This window comes from Camarhynchus parvulus, chromosome 8 (assembly GCF_901933205.1).
Source record: "Camarhynchus parvulus chromosome 8, STF_HiC, whole genome shotgun sequence".
Lineage (NCBI taxonomy): Eukaryota > Metazoa > Chordata > Aves > Passeriformes > Thraupidae > Camarhynchus > Camarhynchus parvulus.
In genome coordinates, this window is record NC_044578.1 from 946,479 (window position 1) to 964,309 (window position 17,831).

Genomic DNA, 17,831 nt, shown 5'->3' on the forward strand with positions numbered 1-17,831 from the left:
CCCCACTTCTTTTTTCTCCTCTCTCAGTGGAGGCAGAAACACACAGAAAATACTGGATATTTCAACTGATTATTTTAAAAAACAGTGGTGGTTAAAAATGGGTTTTAAGGACTTCAGAGGGTGAGTGCTCTGTGCCTCAGGGCCCCTGGTAAAAACACTGTGTCACTTTCATCTCGTTCAGTTTCAATGCTGTTGGATAGCTAAGGTCCACGTGCAACATTGCTGACAAATTCAAATCTGGAATTTGAATAAGCTTATGGCAATTCAGTACAAGATACAGCATGTGTGACATTTCATAAGTGGAAATGTGATATCTGCTAAGGGAGGACACTGAGCATCACCTACTTTATGAATCAGATGAGGTAGAATTTCAGCTGAATTAATAAATAAGGCTGGTTTCATTTACATTCAGGAACATTTATGGGAAACACATTAACATAAAGCAACAAACTCATCAAGAAATAGCATGATTTGTACTATGTAAACTGCAAATACACTTTTTTCCCTTCTCTAATGAGAAACTCCCACCCCAGCGTTTTATTGCTTGTGATGCCTTTTGCAAGACTACCTGAAAACAGAGGCCAGACAGAGTTAAGGGAGTAAAAAGCAGGTATATTTATTGAAAGGTCTTCATGTACATTTTGGACAGACAAAGCGTGCCAGGTACTACACCCAAAAATAGATGATGGGTCATGAATTTTTACACTTTTATAAGTTTGCCCCATTTGCATATTGGGGATTAATCCTCCAATTACATCTTCAGGTAAGGAAGTCATTTACCCCAAGTGTGCTTTCCCCAAAACTCACTTTTGTTTCCATTTTTGGGCCCTGAGACTGTGAGGAGTCCCTGATTGCCAGGCCTGGAGAGGAATTGTTGTGGCTGCTCAAAATGGGACAGCAGCAGCTCACACTGTACATGGGAGTTTAGAGTTCTGCACTAAAGAACTGCAGGATCATAAATATAGAAAAACAGAAAAGCCAGAATCCTAAGGCATCACTGGGACAGTGTATTTTGTGTGAGTTTGCTCTGTGAAATGACGAGGCGGCAATAGCGGCCCCTCAGAACCCCCTCAGCTTTCCCGCGCGCGGGGCCGTGAGGGAGCGTGGGGGGGCCGAGCGCGCCCCCTCCGCGCACGCGCCGCCCCCGCGCGCGGGCGTCCCTCTCCTCCGTGCGCGTCGGGCGGCGCGGCGCATGCGCGTGGGCGCGCGCGCAGGCGCGGCGCGGTGCACCGTGGGATACTGCGGCCCGGGCAGGCTGGTGAGGCGGCGCGCGCGGGGCCGGCGGGGGCGAGCGAACCGGGCCGGGGGCGGCGGGGCCGGGCCGAGCGAACCGCGCCGGGGGCAGCGAACCGCAGCGCCCCGCCCGCGCCTCACCCGCTCCCCGCCCCCGCTGTGTGTCTGCTGCAGCACCGGCGGAGCGGGCGGCGGCGCGATGGCCTCCAGCAGCGGCACCGACGTGATCCAGGTCACCAACGTCTCGCCCAGCGCCAGCTCGGAGCAGATGCGGACCCTCTTCGGCTTCCTGGGCAAGATCGAGGAGCTGCGCCTCTTCCCCCCGAGTGAGTGCGGGCCCGGCCCGGCCTCGCCGCTTCCCCCTCCGTCCCTCCCCCCGCGCCCTGCCCGCGGCCCGGCGCCGCCTCCCGCCCGCCCCCCGGCGGCTCCCGGCCCGGGCCGCCCCCGCTCCCGGGGATCCCGCCCGGCCGCGGCGGGGGCGGCTCTCGCTGCGCACCCCCGAGCCGGTGCGGCCCGCACGGCTCGGCTCGGTCACGGGACTGCGGGGATTAGTGCGGGCGTGGAGCGACACGTGCGGCTCCGGTGAAATCCACGTTTGTCTCCAGGAGTTGTTTGTCCTGGGTTGTGCCCGGCTCAGCCTCTGCTGTCTGCGTCACCCCCGCAGCACCAAAACTTCTAGATGTAGATTAATGCGTTTGTTGCAAAGAATTTTTTGCTAAAAGAGCAGCTTACCCCTATTGTACAAAAAACACACTTTTGTGTTTTTTCTAGTATTTCTGTTCCTTGCGAACAAATCTGTGCTGAGCAGAAAGGAAACCACAAACAGACAAATACATATTTGTCAGTTGCACCTCTTGCAAGGAATTCTGCGCAAATTAAAACAAATAACGCACGTTTCAAGTGCATATATAACTGAAAAGAAAGTTTCAGGTACCCCGGCAATTTACAAGTAGCAATAAACAAAAAAAAAGAAATAAGACAGTTTTTATGTCTTCGCTTGCAATTAAGTTCTAATGAGCATAAATAGTGCTTTCAGAATCCTTTCTGATGCAATATAAAACCTGGGTGTTAGTAGTGCTGATGGTTTCAGTTTGATTGATTTACAGAGCCTGGTGTCATTATATGGTGTTTTGCATATTCATTATATAAATTAAAGGTTTTCTTTCTGCCACGTTTAAGATTTATCAAACAATCAATTATTTGTAATACCCAAAATTACTTGGGTTCATTATTTTAGGGGAAAAAAAGTATAGCAGAACATTTATTTTTCCACTGAGGCTTCCATCCCTGTTAACAGAAACCAAAGACAGTTCCAGAGGGAGTTCCCATGTTCCCAGCTGGGATAACTGGCATGGCAGGAGCTCACTGTGGCAGGTGCAGTCCTTTCCTGGCCTGCTCTGTGTTTGAGCACTTTGTCTCGTTCTTCAGGGCACTTGTTGGATGTGATTTGTGTCTCTGAAACTTTGTAGCTTTAGATACACATTAACTAACCTGTTCAGAGATTGCTGCAGTGCCTTGGTGTCCTTTCCCTTGTGTGAGGAGCTCACTCCCAGGAGGTTTTCCCTGGGCTGATGGGAATCTGCTCTGGGTCACTTCAGGGCCCCCATCCACTTCCCCGGAAAGAAAGGGACATTTTCTGATAGTGCCAGGTTCTTTTTCTGCTCCTTCTCCTTCAGATTCCAGCTCCTGACTTTTCCCCTCCTATGGTGCCCATCCATTTTTGGAGGGCTGTGGGATATAAATCATAATCAGTGAATTCTCCCCATAATGGAGATTCCTTCCTGGATCCTGCTGGGATTCTCCCTTCCCTGTAGTATTTGAGGAACCAATCCCATTTCCTTTGCTCCACCTCTTTGTTTAATCTGTGTCACTCTGTCTCTGCTGTAGAACTTCCTTATTCTCCTGCTTTTCCAGATCATGTGTAACTTCCTGAGCTTCTCTCAATTCCTGTTTTTCCTCCTCTCCCCTCATCCACCTCCTTTTCCCAGTTTATTTAATCCCCTGTTTCCCATTTCTTGTACACCTCAGCTGCATCTTTAATGCACAATCTGCTCTGGGACTTGTTCCAGTCTTCCTCCCCCTCCTCCTCCTGCTTTTCCCCGACTCCATTGCCTGGTTCTCATCTTTATTATGTTCCATAAAGCTCCATCCAGACTGGAAAGTGGAGGGAGTGGATTTCTGAGTTTCCTGTATTGCAGTCCCAGGACATCCTTGTGTGTCCCAGCATTCCAGTGGCTGAGAGACAATTCCTGAATGCTTCAGTCTTGTGTGAATTAGAATAATGGTGGATGGTGGCTTTTTTTGGGAGCTGTTGGGAACATCCAGTTCTTGCTGAATTTCACCCAGCTTGGATTTGTGAGTGAGTGGAAATACCATTTTTAAAAGTGCAATACACAGATGTAAATTAAATGTCAGGCTGCAGAAGCGTTGCCTAACACATTTTCAGTTGATATTTTAGGTTCATTATTTTGGGAGAAAGCTCAGCTACCCCAAAGCATTCCCAGAGGCACTCCTGGCTGTAAACAGGATCTGCTGAAGAGTCAATAGGATCTGCTCTGGTTTGCATTCCTTTGTTATCTGGCATTTTAAAAATGCCTCAAAATACTGGGCTGCATCTCTATAATGAATTGTGTAATTTTTATACAGCTTAGATTAGGGACTCCTTCAGCTCTGCCATCAACCCTTGATTTACTTTCCTTTACAATTTTTCTGTGATTTTGTTAAACACCTTCTCCTAAGGCTTCTTTGGTTTTATGTAATTATTATTTGTTATTTCTTATTAATTATTACTTACGGGCTAAAAAAGGCACCATTTTGGCAAGCTGCTGTGGATTCCTAGGCACAAATGAGCCAACAGATTCAATTTTTTTTTCTCATTTATCACTGCAGTTATTTCCCAATTTATTCAGTCTGCAGGCTGTGGGAGCAAGTGGCTGTTTCTAATTTTAATGTTTCAGAAGCTGCAATGTGCTGGCTCCAATTTAGTTTTCCACACCAGGTGAAATGTAAGGTTATTGAAGTGTGGTCTGGCAGACACTGGGGGCAGTTGTGTATGTTGGGCCCAGTGGGGCTGAAGGTGAGGGAGCTTTTGGCATTTGCAGTGCCCAAAATAGACCCTGGATCTGTCTGCTGGTGTCGGAGCTGTTCCCTGAATTCTGACAACCCCCAGTGCTGAAAGGCTTGATCAGCCTCAGCAGCCCAGATCAAACTGCTCTGGAGCTGGGGTGCCTTTGAAGTTGGATGTTTTGGAGTTGGGCTGGCAATCCAGGTAGGAAAAGCAGCTTTTTGTCAGGATCAGTGATGTTTTCAGAATTCCCCAGGCTGATCTGGAGCTCTGGCCTGGTGTAGGAACAAGGGGTTTAGGATTTGCTGCTGCTTCCACTCCCTGCCTGGACCTTCTGGAGGCAGCTTTTAACTCCTCTGTCCCACAGTTCTGTCTGCAGAAGAATTTTCCTTCCTGTCTTTCACTTTGTACATCCAATCACGGCAAAATCTGCCCCACTTTCAGGACAGGGGGGCTCTTAAAACCCATCCTGGACCTTGCCTGGATTGACTGCACCTGGTTTTTCAGTTTGGTTTGGTTTTAGGGAAGTTACAGCTGTAGTTCTACCATTCTTTCCTGTTACAGGAAGTAGATACTTCTGGGTTGGTTTTTCTTCGAAGTGGCTCAGAACTTCTCAGTTTTGGGTTTGTAGGTTGACAGTCACTTGTTCTGAGCTGGAACAGGCACAGGCCTACCTTGGAGAGAGGTCTGTTTTAGTGTGCTCAGCTTTTCATTCCTGCCTGAGCTCTTTACATTTCCTTATGTTTGTTCTTCCCTGCTGAAGACAGGCAGGAGCTCAGCACTGGGCATTCCTCAGGATGGGAGCATGGGGGAACATGGTGAAGTTGAGTCTAGAAGCTGGGATGGAATTGGGTCGATGGATGAAACAGAATCCCAGACTGGTTTGGGTTGGGAGCGACATTAGAGCTCATCCAGTGCCACCCCTGCCATAGGCAGGGACACCTTCCACTGTCCCAGGCTGCTCCAGCCTGCCCTTGGGCACTGCAGGGATCCAGGGGCAGCCAGAGTTCCTCTGGGAGTTCTGTTCCAGGGCCTACCCACCCTCCCAGCCAGGAATTCCTTCCCAACATCCCATCCCTCCCTGCCCTCTGTCAGATCAAAGCCTTCGCCCCACACCCTGCCCCTGCACACCCACCCTTGTCCCGAGTCACAAGCATCCCTTAATCATCACCCTCTTTGTTTCACAATTTACCTTAATCAGTCATCTGGGGCCTAAAGCAGCGAGTGTGAAACCTCAGGGTTTAACTGAGACAGATTTGGTCACTTTTTTTTCAGCCAAGTTTGCCTCCCAGCCAGGGTGGAATTTGCATTTAGGTGGCCGCTCATGGATTTATTGTGCATAGCAGAGCTCACATGCAGCTCCAAGAGATAAGAGAGCTCACCTGCAGCTCCAAGAAGGGGGGTATAACGACTGGTGTGGTTTTGGGGTTGGTTGGCACTGTCCCTGCTGTCCCTGAGTGTGGCTCTGTCTCTTGCAGTGACTCCCCCTTGCCGGTGTCGTCGCGCGTGTGCTTTGTAAAGTTCCACGACCCCGACTCGGCCGTGGTGGCCCAGCACCTGACAAACACTGTGTTCGTTGACAGAGCCCTCATAGTCGTTCCCTATGCTGAAGGTTTGTACCTTGTTTGATGTTCTATGGGGCCACCCTTGGGTGGTGGTTGGTTCCTGTCTAGTGCTCAGAATTTAACAGTAGTCCTATGTCAAACACGTCCGAGATTGCCATTCTGAAACCCTTGGTATATTGCCTTTGGCCCCTGCATTTGGTCAGTTTGTTTCCATAGTGACACCAAATCGAAGTGGAAAGTTCTGTGTGTCTTGAAGTGTAGAATAAGAACGTTTTAGGCAGAATTCTATGCCAATTTTGCTCCGTGTCAGTCTCAATGAGACATTTTCCCAAACAGTTTGTAATGCAAACAGGTCCATATTTTAAGGAAATTTTACCTTAATAATTGTTTGCCACTTTCACTCTCTTCATGAGAATGGTTTCTCCCTTCTTGAGAGTGCATGGGAGAGTAATTAACATTCCTTTGGGCTATGCTGCCACTGCATTTATTTGGGAACATCCCCAAAAAAAGGCCCTCACTCTCCTTGTGGAGTCCAGTATACCAAGGGTTTGAATAATTACGGTTTAATTCAAAAGTGACAACTTCCAAGAGGTGCCACATGGGCACTGGTCCTAGTTTTTAATTCCAAGTTTTCTTGTTCATCCTTGATATATTTAATAGAATTTCACTAAATAATAAACTCTTCTCTCTGTTATTTGTGTGTGTGATTTTTGTAGTGGAGAAGGCAAATGCAAAGCCCTTCCAGATGACTGAAAAACAGTGGGTCCTCTGCAGCTACAGGGGATTCTAGCCATTAACTAAAGGCCAGCAAGCACTCAAGTCCCCAAGTGTTTTCCTGGTGTAACCACTTGTTAACTACATTTTCTCTTCTTCTTTTTATTTTTACATTTTAGGGTGTTACAGTAATTTGAAAGGCAATGAGCAGGGTTTTTGGAACTTACCTTAAAAGCAAAGTGCTGAGAAGACACCTCTTCTTACAGAAGTCTTATTAAACTCTTCTAGACTTGCTTTAGAAGTAACTGATTTCCATTGTACTTGTGCATTTCTTGATTTACTTCTGGGAAAGGTTGAATTGAATAAAATCTTGCAGATTAAGTCATACTACAGTGCTAAGTTGGGTACATGGCCTGGGGTCACACCTGTAATCTTAATCTGTCGTGCTGGAGCTGTCTCTTGAGGCCTGGGGAGCTGTCTTATCTTATCTTTGTATTCTTTAAGCTTAAAAGAGATGAAACTTAAAAGATGTCCAGCCTAATTCCTGGAGTGTAGGAATGTGCACTGTGGCCTCTTGAGTGAGCCCTGCTGCTTCCTGAGGGCACAGAACCCCTTCTGCAATGGAGTTACTGCTCCTGCTGCCACTGCTGCAGAACAGCAGAGCTGAGAGGCTTCTTGTCCCTGTGTGGGTGTTAAACACAGCACCAGTCCAGTGAGATTCTGCTGGAATATTCTCCAAGGCCCATGGGAATAATGCCAGTGTTTAACTCTTCCTACAAGGATAAACCCACCTTTCTCTTTATCCAGAGTGGACAAAGTGAGACTGACAAACCTGGCACATAGAGAAACCTGCCCAGCAGCTGGGCTGCAGAAAATCCAATTATTAAAGTAGAATATTTTCCTGGGCCTGTTAAGGAGTCGCTCTTGGGCTGCACCTTGTGTTGTCGAACATTTCAGAATTTAATGGCCTTGGCACATCACAAGAGAGATGTTCAGCCAATAAAGTATTGCCCCTGGGTTGATAATCCCATACTTCTGTCCCTGGGCTGGAATACAGTTTTTCCCCAAAATTCAGCCTGCCAGGGTCCCAGTTCAACCAGGAGCAGCATTTCCCCAGCCCACAGTGCCACTGCTGATGTGCTTAAAGCCAGGCCTGTGCTGAGTGGGGCCCTCCTGTCTCTGATTTCTGCTGTGCTAATGAACCTGTGTGATTGCCTGTCACTAAAGCAATGTTTATTATCTGTCTAGTGCAATAATTCCCCCCCTGTCCCAAGTTTTAGCTCACACAGACACTTTGGTGTTGACTGTTGCTTTGTGTTATAGAACTATACACAAAGGCTACGGTAAGGTTTAGTATTTGTCATTTTCTCTGGGCTAATTCCTGGATTTGGAAGGAACTCTTAAGGTTAAAGATGGCTGGGGGGGTGTTTAGGTTCTTTGGTTAATGTTTGTTTCTTTTGTCTGTTTCTTTTTCTTTCATTTCTACACATTCATGCAGTATTTCATGGTTCTAACAAAGCAGCAGTAAAAAAAGCTCTTGAAGCATGAAAATTAACTGGTGAGGGGCCTCATTGCTTTTTTTAAATTGTAGTTTATTTAAATACTTTTTAAAGAAACAATTAGAGGATCAGATGCATGAATTTTTTTAATGGATGCAGATCTTCTGTGAGGTGTCTCGAGCTAAGTCTGAGGATTTATATTTAGATGCCAGAAATGTTGTAGTTGCACTAATTTGAAATGTTTAGCTGTAATTGATAAATATCCTCTTGAGACATAATTTTGCATGCCAAATGACCCCATAATCTCTCTGTAGGTATGTTGATATATTTATGCATTCCTGCCCTTTGCCTCCATGACCTTTTTCCCTGTCCCTCCATAACTTTGGGTATCTAAAGTGCTGCCAGCTCAGTGCCACGAGCCAGATATCAGTGCTGTGTATTGTACATTTGTGTAGATTATCGGCACTTCTCAGTATAGGTGGGAGGAACCATTACCTTTATTTAACAGTGGTTTTTCTTTTTTGTTGTTGTGTTTTACAGTTCTTTTCCCTGGTTCAGCCTGAACTATATACCAGGCCCTGCTGAAAATACCACCCAACAGTTTTCTTCTGCAGCTTATCCAGTTTCTCTTAAGTGCCCTGTACATATTGTATGTTTTATGATGAGATGCAGTTTCTTAATATGTATTACAGAAACACTACTGGTATTTGCAACTATATAGTAAAATTGTTTTATTGAACTCTCATTTTGGGGGCTTGGGCACATTAACAAATTAATCCATCTGTATAGGGCTTTTGCTGTTGGATAGAGTAAAACTCCCTCCACAACTGTTTGCTAGTAGGGCCCTGAGCACTCTGTGTGCAGAGCAGGCAGTGCAGTAACCCCTGGGCTTAGCTGGCTGCAAGACTTTGGGCCACGAGTCCCCTGTGCCACGGCAGGTGGCAGCAGCACTGCTGGTGCTCTAAGCTGGCACATATTGGAACAAAAGCATTTTACTGCACAGGTAAGGAATGTGCCAGCATCCCTGTGTGTATCCCAGCCACAGACACACCCCCAGCATTCCCGGAGAGCCGCAGGGACCGCATTCCGTGTGACACGTCAGCAAAAGCCCTACCCCAAACACCCATCCCTTCTCTTTAAGTTTGCCAAAGTTTGTATGGTAGGTGTAAAAGAAAACATAGTGAACTGTACCATATTATTAACCCCTAAATCCAACTTTTTTTGTCTTGTGTATCTTGATTTTTCTGTGTGCTTTGTAGTGAAGCAGCCGACACGAGTCGTTGTTCATAAAACAGCTTTTGAAAGTTGAGAGCACTCTCACCCCTGGAGAACCGACTGTGCTTGCTTACGTTTGGTTCATGACTTAAAAATCGAGTACAGGTGATGAAACCTTGGCAGTGTTAACAACAAAGTAGTGTGTATTGTGCTATTTTTTTGCTCTAGAAACTTAACCTTTTGTAGAGAAAAAGGAACAGTCAAATTGTCACCCATTGAAGTTGCATTCTGACAAAAAAAGTTAATGCTAAATATTAATAGCCATCAAGCTTTGTATTTTAGCCAACATAAGTACTTTCAACAAACTCAGGTGGTGTATCAGGGAGACTTTGCTGGGTGTATTTGTGTATTTGGTGCCTCTGGGCTGGGATGCACTCTAATGCCAGGCTGTTTCCCTGCAGGAGTCATTCCTGATGAGACTAAGGCTTTGTCTCTCTTGGCACCAGCTAATGCCGTGGCAGGGCTGCTGCCCGGGGGTGGCCTGCTGCCCACTCCCAACCCTCTCTCTCAGGTAGGCTGGGGAACCCCTGCGTGTCTTCTGCTACATTCCACTTCATTCCTGCTCTTTCTTTCAGGACTGATGTGTTGATTCCAACTCCTAGAGTGATTTATTGATGGATTGGGACAGCTCTGTCCCAATGATGTGATTGGGGCACGACAGTGACAAGTTGTTAGATGGAATATCCTTATTTCCCTGTTTCCTGGTTTCTCAGGGCCCTGTTTGTGCCTCCCACCCCTCTCACCCTCTGTACTTTACAGATGTGACAAGCAGTAGAGAGCTCACAGATTTTAAATTCCTCAAGTCCAAGGAGCTGCCACACTGTGAGATTCCCTTCATTAATCCTCCAGCTGAGGGGAAAATTGGAGCCTGCTTGTGTGAACCCACAGGAATTCATGTGGAAGATGAACAGTGAGAATTGCACATTGTGGGAGAAGCTGGAGTCACAGCTCAGCTCTTAAGAGGGCACAGAATCAAAGTGCAGGAGGCAAATTAATCATAATAAAGCCTCATTAATTCTGCACTCCTCAGACCCTCCCCAGCTCCTGCTTAGCTGAAGGACCCCCTGGCCGTGGAGCTGCTCAGAAGAGAAGAGCCTAAATTTAACCTTTGAAACCCAGGGAAGGGGTTGGGAGAACCAAATACAACCCAAAAAATTTCATTCACTAAAAAAACTGTGCATATAAATCCTGGAAATGGATGTTGAGCCACCTGAACTGCAGCTGTGTCTCTGAGGCCAGGCTGCTCCCAGCCCCTCTGGTGGGATGTGTTCAACACATCCATTTTGGGGGACTGTGCTGCACAGTTCAGCACATCTTGGCAGTGTGTGTTGGGTTTGGGTGTCTGCCTCAATCATCTCATTTGAAATGGCCCAAAATCAGCTGCTTTAGGGAGCCTTCTGCTCTCCCAGTAGCTTTTTAACCAAATTGGAGACATTTGCAGGGTTGCAGTATTGTTAAATTGCCTTTCAACATAAACCATGGCCATCTCAACCCCAAAATGAAGTAGAAATGGGGCAATAGCCTCAAAAACTTGGAATGAATTTCCATTTTAGCACTGAAAAATGACTTCATTTTCAACTATCCCTTCAGTTTGCTGGAATGCTTTTCTCCTTCACCTTTATTTCCCCTGCCCAGTGATCTCCCTGACTGAGTTTTGTCACTGCCTGTGCCCTAACTGCTGTCTCTGCCACAGATTGGTGCTGTCCCTTTAGCTGCTTTAGGAGCTCCTGCTCTCGACCCTGCCCTTGCTGCTCTTGGGCTTCCTGGAGCAAACCTGAACTCCCAGGTACGTCCTCATTCCAAATATCCTTTATTGCCCCCTTCTTTCCTGCTCTGAGAGTGGTTTTCATTTGTGTCACTTCACAGCCACTGCCTGGGAGCTCCAGGGATTGGAATGAAAAATACCTGCTTGAATAGCAAATTAAATGTTGGAAGGGGCCAAGGAATAATTTGGGGATAGCAATGAAATATTTCAAATATGTGTCATTATTAGGCCAGGAACCTGCCTTGTTCTTCAAGTAAAAAGTAGTTTGATTTTTTAATTTTGTAGGTGTCCACAATGTGGGGAGACTTCATTAGGTTGTTACAGCTGAACAAAAAAGGCTTTTAAGTACTAGAATATTGAGTATATTTATATCAATAAAAATATATCAATATAAATATATTGGTCCTATCTATATAGATAAAATATTTAAGAGGTAAGAATAAAATACGCTTTTACAGCCACAAGAAGCAGCAATAATTTAATGCATTGCTACTACCATCACTTAAATTTTCTATGTATTCCCATGTGGAAGAACAAGCAAATAATGGTGAAAATTAAATAACAGATGAAAAAAGTAATTTTAAAGGCAAATTAGAAAAATGTAAATTTGGGGTGATGGAGGATTTTTGTACATTAAACCATCAGATTGTAACAAACATTTCAAAAATGAAAGTTGGGGTTCATTATAGAAAAACTGAGTGAGATTGAACTTTTTTTTCTTAATACCCCATTGGTGCAGGATGTGACTGATCATGGTACCTGGATTATCCTAAGAGCTGTAACATTTTTTTCATGGAATACTTAAATGTTTATAAGTTGTCATTGAGGTCTTCAGTGGACAGACAGCTTAGAGAGGGGTCTGTTCTCTTGCAGTGACAGAAATAACCTGTGCACAAAAAGTTACTAGTACATAAGGATAAACACACCCCAGCAATGTATTTTTATCTGTTGGTATTTTTATCCATTTGTGGTTTTATCCCTGATCCTGCCCAGGCAGGGCTGGCTTTGGCTGCTGTGGAAAATGAATCCCCAGAGCCCCAGTGTGGGGTGTTCACACCCTCCCAGTCACAGCAGCCCAGTGTGGCCTTTCCTCTTGGCTGGGGGTGTTCTGCTCTGGTTTTCCAGCTGGGAAAACTTCCAGGGGACATTCCAAGGAAGGTTCTCTGGAGCTCTCACATCTCCCAGCCTGGTTCTAACTTTGTTTTTCCCTCACAGTCTCTTGCAGCAGATCAGCTCCTAAAACTGATGAGCACAGTGGATCCAAAGTAAGCACCAGTGTTCCCAAACCCTTGTACTGCACTGCTGGGGGATTCCATGGGAATATCTGTGGAGATTCAGTGCCCAGTCCCTGTCCTGCTGGAGCTGGAAGGGCCTTGGAGCACCCTGGGCTAGGGAAGGTTCCCTGCCCATGGCAGGGGGTGGGATCAGATGGGCTTGATGTCCCTCCAAACCAAAACCATTCCAGGATTCCCTGACCCTGTGAACTCTGACAATGCAGGCCTGTATCCCTTGGGTTCCTGAGTGCTGACTTTTGGAATTCTGTGTTGCCCAGGTTGAACCACGTGGCTGCAGGTCTCGTGTCCCCCAGTCTGAAATCAGATACCTCCAGTAAGGAAATAGAAGAGGCCATGAAGAGAGTCCGAGAAGCACAGTCCTTAATCTCTGCTGCTATAGAGCCAGGTAATTGCAGCCTGGAATGAGCCATTCCAGCCAGCATGGGGCTTGGACACAGCACCTGATCCAAACTGATGCTCTGCAGAGCCCTGCCTTCATGCCTGTGCTCTGTGGGGAATTCACTTATTAGGTTTTTAATCATCCTGCAGTGGATGCTCCATTTCCTGCAGAACCGGGTTGGAATTAATCCGTTGATTTTCCCAAAATTCACTGATTTGAAGGCTGTAAAACACCCAGGCTTCCCTGAGGGAAGTTCTTGCTGCTGTCTCAAATTCCAAGGGAACATGGATTTTTTGGCCTCACCACTTGGCACCCTGCTGATGTTTCTCAGGGATGCTTTCCTTTCTCTTCATTCCTAATCTGGGTAGGTTTGTAAATAGTTCTCTTTTGTGGAGCTTCTTTCAGCAGGTTTGATTTTAGAACAAGCTCTGGCAGCTCTCACAAATGTCAGAGCCACCAAATCTGAGAGGCAAAAACTTGAACACTGAAAATACAGAATATCCATCAGTCCTGCAGAGATCCTGTTCTTGCTTAGCTTGAGGCTTTTTTGTGGGAAATTCAAAACAATCATTTGACAGGTTCTTCAGCCCCTCAGGAAATGGCAGATTCTGGGATTTTCACAGGGTTTTCTAGTGCCCTGCAGGTGTCAGCTATTCACTGACTTAAGATTTTTTCTGAATTTTGACTTCTCCAGTTTTGTATAAAACTGTTATTTTGTGTTACAAACATGTTCCCGTCCTCTGTTGGTTCTTTTGTCTTCTTGGGAAGAAAATTATAGATGAGCCTTCATTTCAAATGGCAAGATCAGGTTGATTGATATCAATTATGTGAGGGTCCTTTCCTTTAGATTTTTTTTTTAATGTTTAAACAAAACATTGGTTTTTATTGTACTTTTTCAGACAAAAAAGATGAAAAACGAAGACATTCAAGGTCGAGGTCGCGCTCGAGGAGGAGGAGGACACCTTCCTCATCCAGACACAGGTGACTGAGCAATTCCTTAGCAACACAGCTGGAACAATTCCTGCAAAAATCATTCTTGGGAAGAGCCTTGGGTTTGATTGGGGCTCCAAAGCTTCATTGCCATTTCAGTGTTCAGAGCCCCTGTGCAGGCCAGGCAGAGCCGTGGATGGAGGCTTTGGTTGGGTTTGGGGGTGTCCCTGCCCAGAGCAGCTGGGCTGGGAGCAGCCCCAGGGTGTCCTCCCTGTGACTCCATGTTGGTGTGTCCCTGGCAGACGCTCCAGGAGCAGATCAAGGAGAAGGTCCCATTCCAAATCCAGAAGCAGGAGGCGATCCAAAAGTCCGAGGAGAAGGAGATCTCATTCCAGAGAGAGGAGCAGGAGGTCTCGGAGCACATCCAAAACCAGGTAATGACTCCAGGGAGTCCAGTCCTGAGCAGGGCAGGGACTGTGCCCTGTGCTGGCACTGCTGGGTCCCCAGAGGGCTGTGTCCAGCTCTGGGCCCTCAGTTCAGAGGGGACATGGAGGGGCTGGAGCACCTGAGGGGCCTCAGCCTGGGGAGCCACCCTTGCCCCTCCAGCTCTGCATCCCTTTCCCTGTACAGCACATTAGGAAGTGCTGTTTGAAAGTGACTTAATCTCTTTTCTACAAAAAGGGATAAAAAGAAGGAAGAGAAAGAAAAGAAACGTTCTAAAACTCCCCCCAAAAGCTACAGCACAACCAGAAGATCCAGAAGCACAAGCAGGTACAGAAATGGGATTTTCCTTGCTCTCTTTTTCCAGCAGGATTTTGATGCACTTCAGTATTAAATAAAAAAAAAAGTTCTTGTAATAGAGCAGCTGGTCTGTGGAAGGTGTCCCTGCCCATGGACTTTGAGGTCCCTTTCAACCCAAACTATGCCTGGATCCCATTGGATCATGATTCCAATGAGGATATGTCTGGTACAGGCACAACAGCACCTCTGCCACCTCTGTCTGTAAGACACTTGCATTTTCCTGCAGTGTTTGAGGTAAATTCTTTGGGCTTAGAACAGTTTTTTTTGCTCTGTGTCACAGTTTGATGCTCCAGGGTCACTGCCAAGCTCTTCCTGATTTAGGGAATAAATCCAGTCAAAAGTGTTTCATTTAAAAAAAAAACTTCGAAATTTATCTTGCAGTTTTGACAACTCTTTAGTACTCTATGAGCAGGGCTAGGCTTGGATTAGGGATTCATTTGCAGCTTTAAAACAATAAGCAGAGATTTCCAAAGCTCCTGTGTCTCCCTGCAGAGATCGGCGGCGCCGGGCCGGAGCCGGAGCGGGACGCGGTCCCCGAAAAAGCCCAGGTCTCCCAAACGGAAAATGTCCCGGTCCCCGTCGCCCAGAAGGTCAGGGAAGCACTTGGCTGGCAAGAATGGTGTCTGGGTGGGAAATTCCCAAATTGTGACCCCCAGGGAGGCTCCTGGGGATTCTCTGTGTGGGGAATCTTTGCTGCTTTTGCGGAGCTGGTCTGGGGTTGGCTGGGAGCTCCATGGGTCAGGGTTCCAGGGGTGATACAAGTAGATGTGCCACCATTCCCAATCCCTTTGGCTCTGCACAGTAGGAATCAGCTGGCTTTGGGTGGCCTGGGTGTTCTGTGACCCTGTCCCAGGATGGGGAGCTCAAGGTGCTCCTCTGTAAAACACTGGAGCACTGCTGTTCTTGGTGTCCAGGATTTGGACTCCATGATTCCTCTGGGGCCCTTCAGCTCAGGAGATTCCATGGTTCTGTTTGCCACAGCATTGCTCAGCCTTGGCTTTGTGGTGTTGTCCTTGAGCCAGAGCTAAGAACTTGGGATTTGGGGTACTTCCTGGAAGCAGAACCTGTTCCCTACTTGCCCTCTGCCATTTTCCGTTGTGTTTGCTGTGGGTAACGCTCTGGGCAGTTCTAGCCGTGGAATGGGGTGATGGGGATGGGCCTCATCCTCTTCCTGCTGATCCTCATAGGCATAAAAAGGAAAAGAAGAAGGATAAAGACAAGGAGAGGAGCAGAGACGAGAGGGAGCGGTCAACAAGTAAGAAAAAGAAGAGCAAAGACAAGGAGAAGGATCGAGACCGGAAATCCGAGAGCGACAAGGATGTGAAAGTATGTTCCAAAAAGCCCTGGAGCTGCTCCCAGCCCTGCCCCACATCCCCCCCACCCCGGCCCACAGGGAAGTGCTAACGTGTCCCTTTCCCTGGCAAAGCAGGTCACAAGGGACTACGACGAGGAGGAACAGGGCTACGACAGCGAGAAGGAGAAGAAGGAGGAGAAGAAGGTGGCAGATGCTCCCTCCCCCAAAGGGAAGGAGCCTGGGGCCGAGAAGGGCAGCGGGGATCCGGGCAGGGAATCCAAGGTGAACGGGGACGACCACCACGAGGAGGACATGGACATGAGCGACTGAGCCGCCCACAGCCCCTCAGTGTGATCCTTTATGCTGTACTTGTTAATCCTCAACCTAGATGTATCCAGCTCCGAGCTCTCCATGGTCTGTCCATCCCGATACTAACTCACACCCAAAGCTTGAGACAGGGATCCCCTGCTCCAGGGCCCAGCTGGGGCCAGGCCAGCCCGCACGTCCCTCCCGCAGCACGGGCTGGGCCACCCTTCCTCCCTCCCTCCCTGCTTCCCTCCCTCCCTCTGGAGTGTCCCAGGCTGAGCCAGCAGGGCCCAGCAGTGTGGCAGTGTTCCAGGAGTGTGGGGAGTGTGGCACAGCCCTCCTGTCCTGGGGGAATGCCCTGGGAGTGTGGCACAGCCCTCCTGTCCTGCAGCCACAAAGGGGCTGCCGGGGGCCTCCTGGACACTCCGGAGTCGGCCTTGGATCGCACCAGCTCTTTGTGCTTTTGGCTTTAGTTCTGGTTTTAAGCCACGTGCTGGGCTTGGTTGGGTTTGGTTTCCGGTGGGTTTTGGTTGGCTTTGCCCAGGGTTCTGTGCCCTGACCTTCCTGAGGGCTCTGTCTCCACTGTGTCCGTTCAGCTCCACCCAGGGCGAGCTGGGATGGTCTGACCTCGGGAAGGGGAATCCTGGCCGTGCCCAGTGAGGGAGGGTTGGGGGAGCAGCCTCACCCAGGGCTGGGGCTCAGGAGCTCACCCGCTGCAGCAGGGAGTGCATTTTAAAATGACCTTGGTCTGTTTTTAAAGCAAGTCCAATGATAATGTACTTTTTACTTGATCTCAAGTTGTACAAACGGATAAATTTGTGTTCCTGTCCCGGCCGTTCCCTCCCTCCCGCACTCGGTGATCCCATGGTATTTGCAGAGTAGTTACCCAAAGCTGTTCCTTAGTTCCAGCAGCTCCAGAGCTTTTACTTTTGTGCAGGTAAAGAGACAAAAGTAGCCGACAGTCTGTGCCATGTCGATGTACAGTTTCAGAAAATGTTTTACAAAACTTTGATAATAAAACCCTGAAACTTCACCTCCTCTTCTAGAAAACTCCTGGGTTTTATTTCCACTGCTGGGTGCACCAAACTTAACCTGATTCCTTACAGGGGACTTTTCCATCTCTGTTACAGTGAAGAAGGAATTATTTTACTTTTGGGGGGGGAAATGAGTTAAAATGGGAATGTGGAGGTTTATGGGACTGCTGAGAAGGACCTGGGAGTGCTGGTGGATGAAAAGCAAGAGAAGCTCTGGGAAGACCCTGCCTGGCAGGGAGCACTCGGAGCAACCTCAGGGCCACAACTGCACTTAAGAAAAATCTTTGTTTTAACTGGCAGTGGCTGAAGCCCTTCTGGGAAGTTTTCCTGCCCCTTTAGAAACAGGAGATTTTCCATCAGCAGCTCTGTACCTACAGAGGGAGGCCCTGATCCCTCTCAGCTCAGGGGCTGATGCTGGGGGCAGGAGAGCAAGGCTAAGTTAAAAAACTTAATATCCCCAAACCCATCTCTCCAAACCCCCCCTTCCCTCCCAAAAAAAAGCCCCCAGCCCTCCCTCAAAAAAACCAAAAACCCAGAAGAACCCAAAACCCCCAAATAGTCTCCCTCAATGCCAATATACCAAACCAAAAATCCCCTCCGACCCCCCTGCAAGGCTAAAGCCTCCATGGCCATCCAGGCTTTGCTCTTCATTCCCCCAGAACTGTCCAGCCTGTGAT

The 17,831-nt window shown here is 47.6% G+C and overlaps 1 protein-coding gene across 1 annotated transcript; it reads left to right on the top strand.

Moving 5' to 3' along the window:
- Positions 1-1,432: 1,432 nt before the first annotated feature.
- SRSF11 (serine and arginine rich splicing factor 11) lies at positions 1,433-17,153 on the top strand. The gene is made up of 12 exons (XM_030953463.1): positions 1,433-1,563; positions 5,776-5,909; positions 9,752-9,861; positions 11,044-11,136; positions 12,331-12,380; positions 12,668-12,795; positions 13,689-13,770; positions 14,022-14,153; positions 14,401-14,490; positions 15,015-15,110; positions 15,708-15,846; positions 15,950-17,153. The coding sequence occupies exons 1-12, from the start codon at positions 1,433-1,435 to the stop codon at positions 16,142-16,144; spliced, it is 1,380 nt and encodes a 459-aa protein (XP_030809323.1). The 3' UTR covers positions 16,145-17,153.
- Positions 17,154-17,831: the final 678 nt, after the last annotated feature.